Genomic DNA, 16,327 nt, shown 5'->3' with positions numbered 1-16,327 from the left:
GAAGATTTTGGCTTTTATATCTTGAGATTCTGGTGTACACACAGAAGAATACCATTACTGTATTTAGCATTCTCTAGCAGAGAAGATCCAGCCTGGTGTGAGCTCCATTGTAAAACACTTTCCCTCTCTGAACTTCCTTCCAGAGTGGCAACAGGATTCTGTGTTCCATCATTCTGGACCACTGGCAGGGACCATCAATAATAAATTGTGATGATGAGAATGGTAAAACATGCATGCACATTGCTGCTGCTGCAGGCTACAGCGATATCATCAGTGAGCTGGCTAAAGTCCCAAAGTGCAACCTGCAGGCCCTTGATGTGGATGACAGGTAACCATGGAAACTCTGAAATTGCTGCTCCCTTTCTAATAACCTGAGACCAGCTCTGTCGTGTAATCATGTTTCCTGTTTCACAGGCCATGGCCTAGTAATGCCCTGCGCTCCACAGAGAGCTGTGCTTGCTCAGAAACACTGCAACCCGTCCAGCTCACATGTATTGTACTTATTACCATAACTGACTAGAAACAATTATATGTAGCTTTCTGTTTGTTCTAGAAAAAGAGCTTATTTCTGTAAGGACTTTGCCACGACTCACCTAAGTTTCTTTCAATCAAAAATGAACATTCTTTTTAAGACAATACAATAGGATCCTGCAACTTGAAGCCGGGATGCTGCTGTTATTTGTATTTAAGAAATGGCAGTGTTCTCTTATGGTATTTAAGATGAAAATATACTCCTACAGGACCAGAGGAACCTCACCTTCTATTCTGAAAAGACCTGTGATTTCTTCTGCAATTAAATCTCTATTTCATAAGTACAGAAGAGTCATCTTTCCTCTTTTTCACCCCACACCTACCTTCCTTGGAACTTTACTCATAAATGTATTTAATGCAAAGAGAACCAGCTGGCTATTCACATTGATTATTCTGCTCAGTGAAGCAAAAGCCAAGGTTTTCTTGGCTTGGGCCTTTAGGTACTTAAAATAATATCATTCTTCATGGAAAAGTGCAATAAAATGGAACAGAAATAAAATGAACAGGGTTCTGGAGCAGTTTCTAAACATCATTAAAATGTAGTTGAGCAGGCTGTGTTTCTATGGAAAGAAGAGCAAAGGGAGCAAAGCCTACATTTCAAAGTTCATTAAGACATGACCACCTATTCCATGTGCTCAGATATTTCCACAGAATGTATTACACTCAGAGAGGGAAAAGGTAAGCTTTTCACTACAAACACATCTATAAGATTTTTATTCTATTGTGTTTCTGATTGCACCCAGTCTGAAATCACTGGGACTGAAAAGAAATAGAAAGAAAACTTTCAATTTTATTTTTTTATTCTTAAACACTTCTTTTGTGATGTTGTCTGTGCTTTCAGGTTTTTCACAAGAACAATTTGGAAACAGGACAAAAGTTTCTAAATACAGGATGCAGATTTTATGCCAACAACAAAATCAGTTTGATTCTTCTGCAGAGATTCAAAGAAATTATATGTGCTCTGGTCTGTGCCTGTACTAGAACTCAGAAACTGGCAAAGTTGCAGTCTGGTAGATGTGTTCAGTCCTTGTCATTCATCTGGGAGAGGCTTCTCTAATTACCTTCATGGAGAGTCCTCTGCCAACCATGGCTAATTGTGGTTGGTGTGAAGATGAGAAGAGTTTGCCCCTATGCAGTGGACAATGAAGTTTTTTTTCAAATTCTACTCTGAAAACTTCAGTCACTTTTCCTACTGTACAATTCCATATGTGGAAGAGATGCTGTTGTATAAGGTATAGGCATTTTGCAGCCTCATGTCTACTTTATCTGCAACTAAATAAATGCAGCTACAGCAGTTGGCTGGAGAATTTCTTAAAATGTATATTATTAATCTGCACAAGCATATCCTGTGCACACCTCACTATGTCATTAATAGCTTCAATTGTAAATCTATTCATGTATTTTAATGATACTCCCCCTTTCCCGTAGGACTCCTTTGCACTGGGCTGCAGCAGCAGGGAAAGCTGACTGTGTGCAGACATTGCTAGAACTGGGGATAGACAGCAGCCCTCGAGACATCAATGAAAACACTCCTCTGACATATGCAATATACTGTGGGCACACGGCGTGCATCAAGCTGCTGACTCAGGAGAGCAGGTAAAAAAACGTCTTGCTCACATGTTGCCACTGACTGGAAAACGAATTTGTTGGGTTTTGAATACTCCCGAAGGGTTTGGGCCTTCAGTGGTGTTTCCCTGATCCATAGGCAATATTTTTTTCATATTCCACCAATGCTGAAACATTACAATCAGTTCTCTTCACAGAGACTCTTCGCTCAGGTTGAATACTGCTCTAGCAAGCAGCAGAGGGCTATGAAGAACAAGTGTGTATAGCTCTTGCTCAGTCACCTTCATGTAGAAAACTTGTATAACAGAATAATTTCAACCCTCAGATATATGTAACTTGCACTTCTTTGAAATCTCTGCACGCTGTCTGTGTGCTCATATAATCAGATGGACAGATAGACTGAACACAAAGGCAGATTTGACAGAAAATAAAATAAATCTTAAGTTTTCTTTCTCAGAGTAAGGGTTTGGTAGTATTATCCTAGCCTTCTTTAGTTCTTTACCTTGATGTGTTTTTTTATTCTGAGTTCTTGTCTGTTAAAAAGTATAACAAAAGACTTACCGGTTACAGTCTTCCTTTCTTTGTATTCTTCCCTTTTCAGCAGCTGTTGTCTAATTAGTTTCCATTCTTCTACTTCAAGTATGCACTTACATTTATCTCCCCATTTCTTTGCACTTTCCCCTCCTTTCCAGTCAGAAGTTAGTATTATGTGAGACACAGGTAATATTGCCTCTCCCTTTTTCCTGAACTCTGTGTATTAGAGAAGGTCAGAAATTAACAAAAATCTTGTCTCAAAACCACTACAGCAATACTGACACCATTTTTGTATTTGCTTTTTTTATATGGTCTCTGCATTCATCATGCTTATATTTGTAGCTCTGTAGCCTATTGTACTAGTGGCTAGTTTTCCCAGTAATTTTCCATGGCTTTTCCCTAGGCAGAAAGACAAAATAAATTCCAGAGCTCCAAGTCCCATGGGGGACAAGGGCCCCATGCTGTCTTGGTTCTTCCTGGCTACCAAGATTGAGAACAAGTCTATGAGATACATTCTCATGGACAGAGTACAGCTAGTACCAAGAGAGGGGCTCCAGAGAAGGGGCTTGATCTGGGGCGGGGGTGAATTCCATCACCACCCATCCTCCTAATTGGTTCTTTTTATTAATTTTGCTAATTTCCTAAATTAGTACTATAAAAATGTACTCACCCTTGTAGCGGTGGGCTTTTGTGGACATCTTTCCAAAACTGCTCCTGAAGACCTTCAACAAAGGTCCACTTTTATATTGCCTCCCATACTAAAATTCTCTTGAGTTTCATTTCTAGTTTGGAAAAGGCAACAACACTAGTGTAGGTAATTATCTTGACCAATCTGAAACTGTGCTGGACCTCTATAGCATAAGCAAGGCAAGGGAAAGGGCAAACGGGAAAGAGGAAAAAGGAAAGGGGAAAGGGACAGTAGGAATGGAGAATTAGTGCCTTTTTTTACAGTGTTTGCAATGACCAGAAATACCTTTTTCCAAGTATGACATAATACAAATACCTGATTTAAAAGATCACAGCATGTTCTTCTCATTATCATTAGATCTTCACATCTGGTAGATACTGAAGCCACAAAAATGTGTTTGTTTTTTTCCCAGATAGCTGTGCTGAGTTACGATCATTAAGATGATTGTAAGATAATTCACCTATAAGAAAGAGTGAATTAACACAGTAGCATTTTCAGTCTTTTAATTACCAATTGGGATCCTAATTTTCTTGAACCACCCATGCAATATTGCTTCTTTAATGGAGTAACACAATTGGTATTTTCTCATTGTTTGTTAGTATTGACATCACATTTTGTTTTGTATTTCCAGTAGATCTGAGTCAGTTCATCAGTTGCACTCCCAGAACAACAGACTTATAAAGAAAGAAGGACGATTCAGCATGCTGAACCAGATCTTCTCTTGCAAAAAGAAGAAAGATGATCAGAAAACCAGTCAGAAGGAGAGAAGCAGGGATCAGTATCCTGGAGAAGAGACCTCAGAAGTAGATGATATCATCACCCGTTTTGATGGCATTGTGAATAAAAATTGCAAAGACATTCCAGATGCGTGTAAGACCACCCCTGACTTTGAAAGAAAGAGCACAGACACTAAGTACTTCATAGCAGAAAAGAAGAAATCACTATGTCAAGGACTCCCACCCATCACCACCCAGAGCTTCCCTCCAATCACTGCAGGCAATTCCTTCCTAACTGCTTCCCAGAGCAAAATGTCAAGCTTCTCCTCCAGCTCCAGAACCCACCATTTTCCATTCAAATCTCAAAAGAGTAGTGGTGAGCACAACTTGCTGGACAGCACAGACAGCTGCCAGGCTTTGCTGGATGGTCCCTGGAACACAGATTCTAACCAAAGGCTCTCTTACAACGTCTGTACTAGGACTTCTTCAGACAAACTGATGAATGGCTTAGACTCTGATAGGTCTCACCATGTGCTTTTGTGCCCTCCCTGCCTTCCCTCACTTCCCAGTTCTCCATCAGGTAATTTTTTTTTCTTCTCTATATCCTAAATCCTATAATATCTACTCATGTAGCAAATTGAGCCAGAAAAAAAGTAGAGATTAATAACTTTTCTGTTTTAATTTTTTTTTCAGTGTCTCCTTTATGTGGCCATCACAGATAGCATGTGGGTGGGACATCAGTTGGAAGCTGAAGAGAATTAGGAGAAATAGGAGATTTAGTAGGTCTGATGAGCAAGCAAAAATGCAGGTATCTAGGAAGTATATTAGGCACGTGAGCAATAAGGGCCTCCACGTAATATGTATGTGCTTTGTGAATTGCACATTAACGGCCACTACCGCACCTGCTGCCTTGTGTCCACATCTAGTCCTGGATGTAGGTGTGCAAGGAAACAGTCTTGCCCCCAAATCTCTAACTGTGCTGAGAGCTTCTTCTGGATCCAGCCAAGTCTGGTGCCATGCTGGACAGCTTTATGCCATGCCCCCTTACCCATATAGTTATATTCTGACTCCAGGCTGCAGTGGCACCTCTTCCCACCCTAAACACACCCTGAGTGCCAGCTCTTTGGTCTGATGTGCTGTTCTTATGGTTTCTCCAAAGCTGAATTAAGGTTGCTAAATTTACAGAGCTGGGACAAATGCTTTTATGCTGTGTTCTGGAAGTTGTAATGCAGCAGTAATGAAGCAGAGCATTAGAATTCTAAGGTGAACTTGATACCAGAGTTTGGCTGGATTTGGGATCTAGTATTTTGTTTGACTCACGTCCATGTTTAAATGAATCTGCCTGGCTGGCCTGCATTCTGGAGTTTACTTTAACATATCAGTGTCTCCAAATTCATCTCCTTTGGGATTAGTCCCATGCCAAAATTAAACACATCTAGCATACCTTCCAACCTCTGCAATATCTAACTGAAAATGAAGCAAGCAAAAGCAAACCCCAAACTTCCAGTATACCATTAAAAGGAGTAAAAATATTACAGTAAGTTAACCTACACTTAGCCCAAGAGACATGAGCCCTTACCCTTCAGTATAAAGAGGAGTGAACAGAAACCCTGAGAAGAGCCCCCAGTTAGTTGCATGATAGTGCAAACTGTTCTGAAATCTAAATTAAGTGAACTACAAAAAAGCAAATCTTTGCACACAGGTCTGACAACTAGAGCAGAGACAGCAATTTCAGAATGACAGGCCATTATACATGCAATGTGCAAATAAAGGCTGGAAATAGCTTTCTGGTGTAAAAAGGAACTACTTTAAAAGTGCCCCTTCCTGGATGCCAGGCCACATTCCTGAAAGCTTAATAGAACTGCTCCAAAGGTGTCACTACTTTTTTACTAGGCACTCTTCAGCTGCTTACTCAACCATACAAGCCCCAGACTCCACGTGCCCAGCAATGATTGCTCCTGCACGACTCCTCCCACACCACATTCTGCGAGGTTCAGCTCACATGTGGAACACACAAATACCTGCAGGGCTCCTTCACAGCCTCACTGTAATAGGGTACAGGGAGGCTAAGATATTTGAGATCATTGAACTTGACAGCAGTAGCAGAAATGAGTTCAAGCTGGATAAACCAAACTGGAGGGCAGCTATTTCTGGGAAAAATTCCTGTTGGAATTTGCTAGACTATTTATACATTTGATATGGAAGTAACTATCATGTTATTTAAAACGTGATTATAGATTTTTCTTAATATTGTAGTATACTACAGTGCTAAGAAAATGGCTAAATCCTTGTCTGCTCTGGACAGAAGGATAGGTGGTTTTCCTGGAAAAAATGTTTTTGTGGAAAACCTTTGACAAAAATCTAGTTGTTATAATGGGAGCCATCTTTGAATGCCCAAATGGAAGGTAAGTTATCTTATTTCTGACAGTTTATCTCTCTCAGAAAATAAAAAGCCTGAATCTTCTTTAAGTCCAGTTTTCTTTGTACCAGCTCCATTTTAAAATTGAATACCATTTTCCAATAATGAAACTATGCCTGTTGCTGGCAAAAAGGACCTTCCTCTGAAACATGAGAATTAAAATTCTCTAAGGAGGAAGAGAATGTCTGACAGGAATGCATTGCACAACACAGATATTGTCTCACATTTCTTCATGATAAAAAGATCTCCTTATCCCTCTTCATGCCTATGTGTGTGGTTTAAATCTGTCTGCTCCTGTAATTAAAGCCACCTGACTTTCTGTGAATTAGAACTGCATTTACTGTATGAGCTCCAGGGTCCCAGGTCTCCAGTGTGCTGTGCCTGCAGGACTTACAGGGATCAGCAGCAAAGTCTGGTTCCAGCCCAGCCAGCAAGGCTGTGCAGGCTGCCCTCTCTCTGAGGAAAAATATCTTTTGTTGGTTTTTGTTAGCTTATTGTTGGTTTGGGGGGTTTTTTGGGGTTTTGTTTTGTTTTGTTTTGTTGTTTTGTTTTGTTTTGTTTGGCTTGGGGGTTTTTGGGGGGGTTTTTTGGTTGGTTTGGTTTTTTTTTGTTTTTTTTTGTGATTTTTTTTTTTTGTTGTTTGGTTGGGTTTTTTAATTGATTTTTCTTTCTTTCTGCAGGAGACTTAGCTGAGGGGGGAAAAAACAACATCCGGTTTTTGAAGACACTGAAATGTTAATACTTCATTTCTCAATTCATGACTGGGGGGGGACTACATGTAATTTCCTAATCACTGAATATCTAGACCAGGATTGTGGGTATCAATATTCTAAGAAAATGCAATTTTAAAATTCCTCTCTGTGTTGACGCAAAATGTTGATTGTCTTGCATGACCATGTCTATTGTCAAAGTCAAAGCTAAGTTTTGTGCTCATTTGCTACAAAGGCATCTGGCACATATATGTGTCAAAGCCTTTGGAGGTTTTTTCTTCTATTATCTGTACTCTTGGGAATGAAAAATGAGTCCATTTACTAGCTGAGCATTAACACTCACACAAAGAGGAGAGGTTGCTGTGTGTAGCAATGACTACTGTGCCATTGGTTTCTCTCAGAATTACTGCCCTCCACTGAGAAGAGCAAAGACAGTCTATACTAAAAACTGTCAAAATTCCATGAGAGTTGGCCACCCACAGTACTGAGCTAGCATCAAAAATCTGAAGCATTTACTTATGAGCTTTGCAATCATCTCTTTTTGCAAAAGGTACTCCCATCTACATTCTACAGGGAAAAAGAGTGGAAGTAGAGAATTCCAAGTGATATGGGTAACAGGAGCCTGTCTCAAGTATAAGACAGCTCTGAGACCCCTATCACCCACTTGTCTTTTGGGTTACTAAATTTCCAGATTTATTACAGATTTTATTACAGTACCTTCTGTTTACTTGAATAGGTAATGTAAAAAATGGGCTATTATTAAGTTTATGATGGTATAAGCAGTATGGTATAGTTCAACAAGAAGCATTTTTTGGCTAGGAAAGCAGAGCAAAGCTGATCAGTGTGGCTGTCACTTTCTCAAATTTACTCTGAGACATTCATCATAACATTAACAACTTTTACGCAAAATACATTACTATGTGGTTCACCTTCCCAAGTGCAAGGAAAAATTAAAAGAAAAAAATACAGCCTCTAAAAAGACCCAAATGTAATCCTGCATTTTATAAGAATGAAATTGGTTTTTTTCCATTTATTCAAAAATAACTGCAATCATAAATGTGCTCTTGGGGACAGCAAAGATGATGTTTTAGAGAGAGAAAAACTGTTTTTCCAGATGTTACATGAAACAGATAGAAAGGAAAAGTAGAAGAAAACTTCCACTTGCTGCCAAAACTTTTAACAAGGATTCTTTTCCAAGCATTCATATAATCCTTGCAAACATGATTATGTTTTGTACCATTGTTTAGCTGACAGATATCCCATTTATGAAATGAACATATATCTTGATAGCAACAACTACCTCCCATCATCAAGGCCATAATGGTACATACACAATAAGCCATTAGTTCTCAACATAAGCATTACAGAAACCAATATAACTTGAATTGCTCTAATAAGAGCAACAAACGATTCTCTGCTATATTGGAATTGATATATTTAGTCCTTTGTGCAAAGTGGATGCAAGGTCTATAGAAGAAATTTACCAACTAGACACTAGAGATATTAAAAAGTAAAACACAGGGAAACCAGGCTGAAGTCTGTTTCTGTTAAGCAGAGATTCTTCATGCAAGATTCTTCATACTTTAGCTCAAACACATCAGCTTAACCACAGGATCCAGCAGACTGCCCCAATGTCTATCAACTGTTGTGGCTTTTAGACCAGATCCTTGCTCCATGCTGGGCTGAAGGCTGCACTGTAACATGGTGGTTTGCCTGACCAACACCACAGTAACTCCTTTCACACAGAATCTGTTTAGTCATCAACACAGTTACAGCAGCCATAACAGATACTTCTGTGCACCTTTAGAAAACTTTTAGAAAACCGTTTTTCTACAGCTTTATCTTGCACAGCCCAACAACACATAGGTATTTTCAAGTACCAGCTGCAAAGCCAGAAAGGCAAATAATGTCATTCCATCTCTTCCTCCTGCTTAGGATGCCTGCTACATCCACCCCGTGTCTCCCCTTGTCCCTGTGTGCTGACAGAGCATATGCCTGCTCTTCAATGAGCTACGTTGCAAAGCCATGCTGGATGAGCAGCTGCTTGCCAAGACATCCCATTACATGGCTCATCACAGACTTGGTGATAACATGAAAAATAATTTGAGGGACTCAAGCATCACAGAATAAGATCAGCTCAGGAAAAAGATCTGGTAAAAATGTTAACTTGGTGCTTGAGTTCCTACTTTTTTCAGTATTAGACGTGTCCTTTATGCAATGAAATGCATTACATCATCTAACTTACTGTCTTTTTTAATAGTATTAGACCTAAGTTAACTTTATTCTTAAATAATGACATGCCAGAATTAACCAACCTTTCCTTTTCCAGTATATTTTCTTCTTGATGAAAATGGTACTGCCATAAACATGATTTTATAAGGATCAGTATAGCCTTCTGTCAGTTATGATGTGCTTTCATCTGCAAAAAAACCCTTTCAAAGCTCATCTTTAATGCTAATAGCTTTCAATGTCCTTTTCCAACCAGCGATTGAACTCTGGTTTTGTTTTAATACTTATAAAGGCTGAGACCCTATCAGGACATTTTGAAAACTAAAGCTTCAATTTTAAGATCAAATCATCTATTTGAATAATTTTACAGGTTTAGATTCCAAAGATTCTTACAGAGACCTAGCTAATAAACTGTGCCCATTTTAAGACCTAAAGCTATATTATAGGAGAGGAAACTATAAGGGTATATGTGAAGGTTGTACTCAATCAATCAGCCCTTTTTGTGAGTTAAAGTGAACTACGCAACAGCTTCTTTTTTTTTCAGTCAGTGGTTTCTTGTTATTACATATTTCTGAGAAATACTAAGTAAGTTTTCTTTTCTGGAAGCCAGAAATGCACAGTTCACCACACTAGTTACAGTTGTTTCCATTATGATTTTCTTTTTCTTTCACAGGTAGAAGTTTTCAACAGATGTCCATAGACCAACACAAAATGAAAAATGTTATACCTGTACAGAACAGCCTAGCTCCAATACCCAACCACAGTGCTCACAAAAGTAAGTACAGACAAGTGTCAGTTACTGTATCACACTGCATGCCTCCATCTGAGTGCTTGAGAGAGGTTTCATGTTTGTTTTCCACAGCATCATGGAATGGCTGAGATAGGAAGACACCTTTGGAGACTGTCCATCCTCATGTCCACAGAGAAGTCACCTACAGCACATTGCCTAGGATCACACCAGTTTTGTTTTAAATATCTCTGAGAATGGAGATTGAGACTACACACTTTATCTGTGTCATCTCTCAGTGTTTGACTACCCTCGGAGGAAAAAGTTTCTTAGTACTGATTTGTGGCCATTGATTCTTTTCCCTCTGTAGGACTCCACTGAGAAGAGTCTGTCTCCTTCTCCATTACTCCACACAATCAAACATTTATACATATTGACAAGATTCTTTGAGCTGCCTTCTCTTCTTGGCACTGAACAGCCCCAGCACTGTCAGTCTCCCTTTTAAGGCTGACACCCCAACCCTTTAGTCATCTTCATTGCCCTCCATTGGATCTGTTTCAGGATGTCCCCCTCCCTCTGTGTACTGGGAGCCTCAGAACTGGACTCAGAACTCCAGATGTGCCTCAGCCAAGCTGAGTAGAGGGGAAGAATCACTTGTCACAATCTGCTGGCAGTGATCTTCCTGAAATACACCCACAGATGCCGTTGGCTGTATTTCTGCATGGGCACAATGTTGGCTCATGTTCAGCTTGGGGAAGCAGTGGTCCCAAGGAGCAAGAGAGCTTCCTGCTCTCCAAGGACCACTTCCAGAGTCCCAGCAGAGTGTCAAGACTGGGATTGTTCCAGGCTGTAGTTTTCTTCATACACAGACATCAGCCCTACTCCCAGCAGCATCCTAACCTCACATTCTTGTGCTCAGTGGATACTGGATGAGGATTTACAGTTTTCTGATTGTCCTCCTGTGGATCAGCCAAGTCCAAAAGACATTCAGATATAAATTTAATATTCCCTGCAACGTATAATCTGAATGTCAGAAGCAATTCTGCAGTAATGACAATATTGCTAGAAAATGGGCAGAGACAGACTTACAGGGACCATCAGATTGGGTGGGGATATACAGAATCCTGTGCTGCTGCTATTTTCTACATGAGACAGGAAGAAGAAAAGGTGTTTGAATTACTGAGGTGGTATTCTCTGTCTGCTCAGAAGGAAGAAAATAATTTAATTGCTTTTGATTGCTTTTAAAATCCTAAGTCAAAGCATTCTGGTTTTTAAGCTTTCTACTCCTGTTCTCTGTGTTTTCTAGTTAAATCAGAGTTGTAAGCAAAATCCTTAAAAAATCTTTCCTAATAATTGTTGTTCTTGCATTAATTCATACAAGTAGTCAAGAATTTAGTTCTAAAGTCATGCCAAAAACTGTTTTACAAATAAGATACAATTGTCACAATTAAAGAATCATGTTTTTTTAACTAACACAGCACATTTATCCAGGTGCTATTACTGCTTGAGCATTAGTTCAAGCCAGTAACAGAAAAGCAAAATTATTTGAAAAATAGACTGTATTTCTTGTTAACACAAATGGCATATTTGCTGATGAAGCTTTCTAAATTACTGTTTCAGAGTCTCATCTCAGTATGAGATTTCACACTCATCCTCCATCCAGCCCTAAAAATATTATCCTTTTGGACATAGCCTTTATCCAGGTAAAGTGCTCCAGCAACAAAGTCTGAGTATAAATATTTGTGTTTTCTCTAGTATTTTTAATACACAAGATGTGTGTTAAAAATATCCTAAGGGGAAAAAAAAAAAAAAAAAAAAAAAAAAAAAGGCTACCAAGAAGTTGGAAGAATAAAATAAGCAAAAACTAGAATGAGAACTGAAACTACTCAGAAATAGAGAAAGAAGAAGTATCTCCCCCCAAAAAGGAAGGGCAATGAAAAAAGAAGGAAGAACTTTTTAATCTCTCAGTAAAAATGTTTTACAATACACATTAGAAAGAGGAAAATAGGAATGAAACAGTAGCCTGGGAAGAGTACTTGAGTGATTTTAAACAATAAATTCTCACCCTTCAGATATTCCCAGGGCCAGAGATCCCTCACCTGACTTCTTGAGTAGCCTCAGCACAGACTGCATCTCCTATTCTGCAGGCTGCCTCTTCATCCCCCACACACTCTATCTCATCATGCAACACTTCCAACAATCCCTGGAAAACAGACTGTCACACACTCCCCACAAAGTGCCAGAAAAAATCTTCAAAAAAAATATGGAACTTCTAGATGTAGTTAAGAAGGTCAGATATTTCTGGAAGGAGGAGACAACATGTGTCTGATACACAAAAAGGTGACATTATTAATTGCTGGGAAAAATACCACCACAACAACAAATTCAAAAAACAAACTTAAAATCTCTTTCTATAGGTCATTTAACAATATTTTCTGGAGATCTGTGATTGTTTTTTGACATTTTTCATCGTGATTTGACGTTTCTTCTTTCCCAAGTTAACAGCAAAGCATTCCACAAAGCACCCACACCACTGCAGAAGGCCACTGTTGTCCAGTGCTTGCAAGGGAGGGGAGTCTAAGACCCATTCTTCTGTTGGACTCCATATTCTTTGGGCAATGCCTTTCTGACAGCCTTGTTTGTAATAGCAGCCACTCCAGAGTCTCTGCTGAGTGGAAAAGGCTTCCTGAACCAGTAGCTCCTGCTGTTCAGGTCTTTGGTGACCAACTCTGCCCTCTGTGTGAATCATTAATGATGCTTTTCCTGTGTGTAGCTCCTGGGGCCTTAAGGGCTCTGCCTCCCACAGATGCCAGCTCTGGGTCCAGGCTCGTGTGTTTCAGGACATGTACTAATACTTGTCATTATATGCATTGTTTCAGAGCCATCCATGTACCAGCCCTGAAGTCCTAAATTGAATATCCTAAACTGAGCACAGTATGTGGGACAGTGTGGGAGGCATTGGTGTTTGGGTTCTTTGAATGAGCATGAGTTTGTGATGGCTGCTCAAATGTTTATGATTTGCTGTCATGGGGCTGAAGTTAAGCTGCAGTGGTTTTGGCCTACTTAAGTCCATCATTTAAAGCTTTTAATGCGCATAATGCATTTAATGCTTTATAGAGTGCATAAAGCTTTATAGATATTTTTCACACAGATGTGAACTTTGAATATATTAACATATGACTATGTTCCAAAGAGGGACAAAAGTAAGCCTCTCAACATTTGCTGAATGCACACCAAAATTTCAGTGAACTCAGAGTATTCTACCACATGCCAGAAAACAAATGGCTCATTTATTGTATATAGCCCTCCCAGACTCACACAAATTCAGCACCAACTAAAGCAAAGTATTAATGATTTGGGTGTTTTTTATGGAAAGGAGAAGTGATTTACTGAATTTCTGAACATGAATGAATCTTAAATATGACCAGTGAATTACAGTACACTGCTGGAGGCCAGGCAGCTGTAGTAAATACTGTCTGCTCAAGTAATCACAACTTGAATAGTAATTGAAATTAGCTTAAAAAGAAAAGAATCTGCCAAGTTTCTAAATCCTCTCTATAAAGATCCTGCTTTGGCCTAAATGTATTCCTGGTAAGCTTTAGAAAAGTACTGCTCCTGAAAAATAAATAATCAGTTATTAAATTAGTATAAGGTGCATGCCACAGTGGATTATGACAAGAACTTTAGCCTCTTTTGTACCATGTGTATAGTTAGATGGATAGATAGATAGATAGATAGATAGATAGATAGATAGATAGATAGATAGATAGATATCGATGATATAGGTAGATAGATGGACAAATATATGCAGTGAGGGCCACAGCCAACATTAGAGAGGTAGCATTTATTTTCAGTGGGGCAAATTAAATGAAGCACAAAATTTCCAGCAAGAACACTGAAGAGGAAAGTGTTAATAGCCTTTCAGATAATTCATCACAAATACACAGATGGAAGGAAATCACAAATACAATGAGAACGCAACCAACAAAAAAATGAATGTAAAGAATTGCAAAATTCTGTTGCCAAAACAGAGATGATGTAGCTCCAGGAAGGACTCTTTATGTGCTTAAACTATAAAAAACAAAACTGTTTGTATACAAAGAGCTTGTGAATAAAATAGAGATCAAATGAAAAGAAGCTAATGCAATTCACGATAAATTGACAGCACAGAAAAATAGGTCTACAATTATGGTTTTGAATTCTCCTTTTAAAAAAATCAGGGAATTAGTGAGTTGTCTGAAAGAAGGATCCTGATAATTTCAATTTAAAGAAAATACAGAACTATATTAGCTTAGAAGCACAAACAATGTTACACTGATGACTGTGAGCTGGAGATTAGGCATTATCTAAAGCCACAATTTCTTACAAGACAACAAGAGAGGTACATAATGGGTGTGCCTCTCAAGTGTTTTGGTGTGTCTTGGTGTGCTACAGGGTCATGGGCTACTTTTGTGGCCCATGAATAGTAGAGCATGTGTGGACTTTTGTTTATGATTGACTGTGCCTAGAGGAACCCAGACACAACATCCCACATTCTACATTTCATCTTCTTTAGATTATGATCAGCATTTACCTTCAGCAATAGAGCATTTTTGTTAGAAATAATATATTCCCATGGAACACTTCTGTTGCAGTCAGTCTGTGATTTCTAATGAAAAAAAATATTGTGAAAATTTCTCAAACGGACCAAGTCTCCTCCAGACAAATGATGGGTTCTCTGCTTATCAAAAGTGAATTTTTGAACTTTTCAAGACTTACTGGTCACTAAATCAAAAGTAAATCACTTAACACTGGAGTTGTTTCCTTCAGATGAAGATAACTCTTGCCAGGCTTATCTTCATCTGAATACAAAAATACAATATTTTATTAGTATTTTGATCACATTTTTAAAGTACAGGCTTGAGTACACACAGTAAGAGACAACAGTTCAAAGGAAGTTGCAAAATCATTTGTAAAAATGCCATGCTTTTCACTTTCTGTGCACTTTCTCTTTTTTCCTGTTTCCTCTAGTTCAGCTGCCATCTCAGGATGCTAAGAAGTTTAAGTCCGTACGGACTGGTGCAGTTATTTTCCCACCAGCTCCAATCTCCAGATCTCCGAAAACAGGACATTCTCAGAGTCAGATCCTCTATTCTCTCCTGCCTGGTCTATCAGGAGAACATCTAAAACCAAGCTGTGTCCTACCTGCTATCCCAAACCAGAAGAAATCTAATCCTGAAGAGGAGCTTGAGAAATCAGTTGCCAAATCAGATGCTGGAAATTAATTAATTACAGTGGCCTAAATTAGTTGAAATATGTCCAAGTGGCTGCTTAAAAGATAACTTCACAGCTACTGTTTAAAAGATAACTTTACAGTTAAATCTCATTAATTTGCACTAATGATGGAGCATAACAAAAACCGAGGTAAGGTAGCACATAACAAAAGCTGCACTGTGTGTATATCTATATATATGCATTTGCATTAAAAATTTCATTTATGATGAAATTACTTAATCAACATCTAATGTGTAGTACATTTATTTTGTGAATGGAGCCCACCCTCATAACATGATTTTGTTGCAGCAATGTGCTGTTAAGCCTTTCACAGAAAAAAGGAACAAAGAATAAGGTTTTCTGCATGATTTAAAAGTTGAAACTAGGGAAACAAATTGACAGGGCTTCTCTGTAATTCGTAAATGCAAAGGTGCTGATTCTGATGCTGTGTGCCATAAAAAGAATCTTTTTAAGACTGAGAAAATAAACTCAAAATAAAAGGCAGCTTTAGCAGTTGAAGTCTTTTGTCTCTTTGTTTTTCACACATTTTACAAATTGTAAGTTTGTGGGTTTTGTGAATTCAACAAGTTAAAAAAGTACAACAAAACACTAATTACTGTGGAACAGACAGACCTTTACCATGTTCTGTTCAAAACTGTTCATTTCACAGACAGATTTACGTCTTATTTAATTCTCCATACTCCTCAGTGACAAATATGCAATTGTGTACTGTTATCTTTATAAAACAAGGGTTGCACAGTCCTGAGGTTTAGGCATTGTTTCACTTTGATCACTGAACTGGAGGAAATTTTAACTAGACTGCTGTTCAGTCAAGAGCCTTTACAAGTGGTATAAGCCTTTAACTAAACATTGCACAATACTGTCCTTTCCTAGAAGCTAACAAAGGGGCCAGCGTTTGCTTGCTTCGGGGTTCTTATCTAAATCTTGCTGCAA

The 16,327-nt window shown here is 38.7% G+C and overlaps 1 protein-coding gene across 3 annotated transcripts in view; it reads left to right on the top strand.

The window, feature by feature from the left end:
• ANKRD55 (ankyrin repeat domain 55) overlaps positions 1-15,875 on the top strand; it is a 46,926-nt gene extending 31,051 nt beyond the window's left edge. For all 3 annotated transcript variants that reach the window (XM_005489759.4, XM_074532834.1, XM_074532835.1), the window contains 5 exons: positions 144-328; positions 1,960-2,127; positions 3,951-4,615; positions 10,067-10,168; positions 15,131-15,875. In XM_005489759.4, coding sequence (XP_005489816.1) covers positions 144-328; positions 1,960-2,127; positions 3,951-4,615; positions 10,067-10,168; positions 15,131-15,384 — 1,374 coding nt within the window. In that variant the 3' untranslated portion in view covers positions 15,385-15,875. The remainder of the gene's footprint in view (positions 1-143; positions 329-1,959; positions 2,128-3,950; positions 4,616-10,066; positions 10,169-15,130) is intronic.
• Positions 15,876-16,327: the final 452 nt, after the last annotated feature.

Source organism: Zonotrichia albicollis, chromosome Z, assembly GCF_047830755.1.
Source record: "Zonotrichia albicollis isolate bZonAlb1 chromosome Z, bZonAlb1.hap1, whole genome shotgun sequence".
Classification (NCBI taxonomy): Eukaryota; Metazoa; Chordata; class Aves; order Passeriformes; family Passerellidae; genus Zonotrichia; species Zonotrichia albicollis.
Note: the sequence above shows the minus strand (reverse complement) of the source record. Positions and strands in the feature narration are given on the sequence as shown.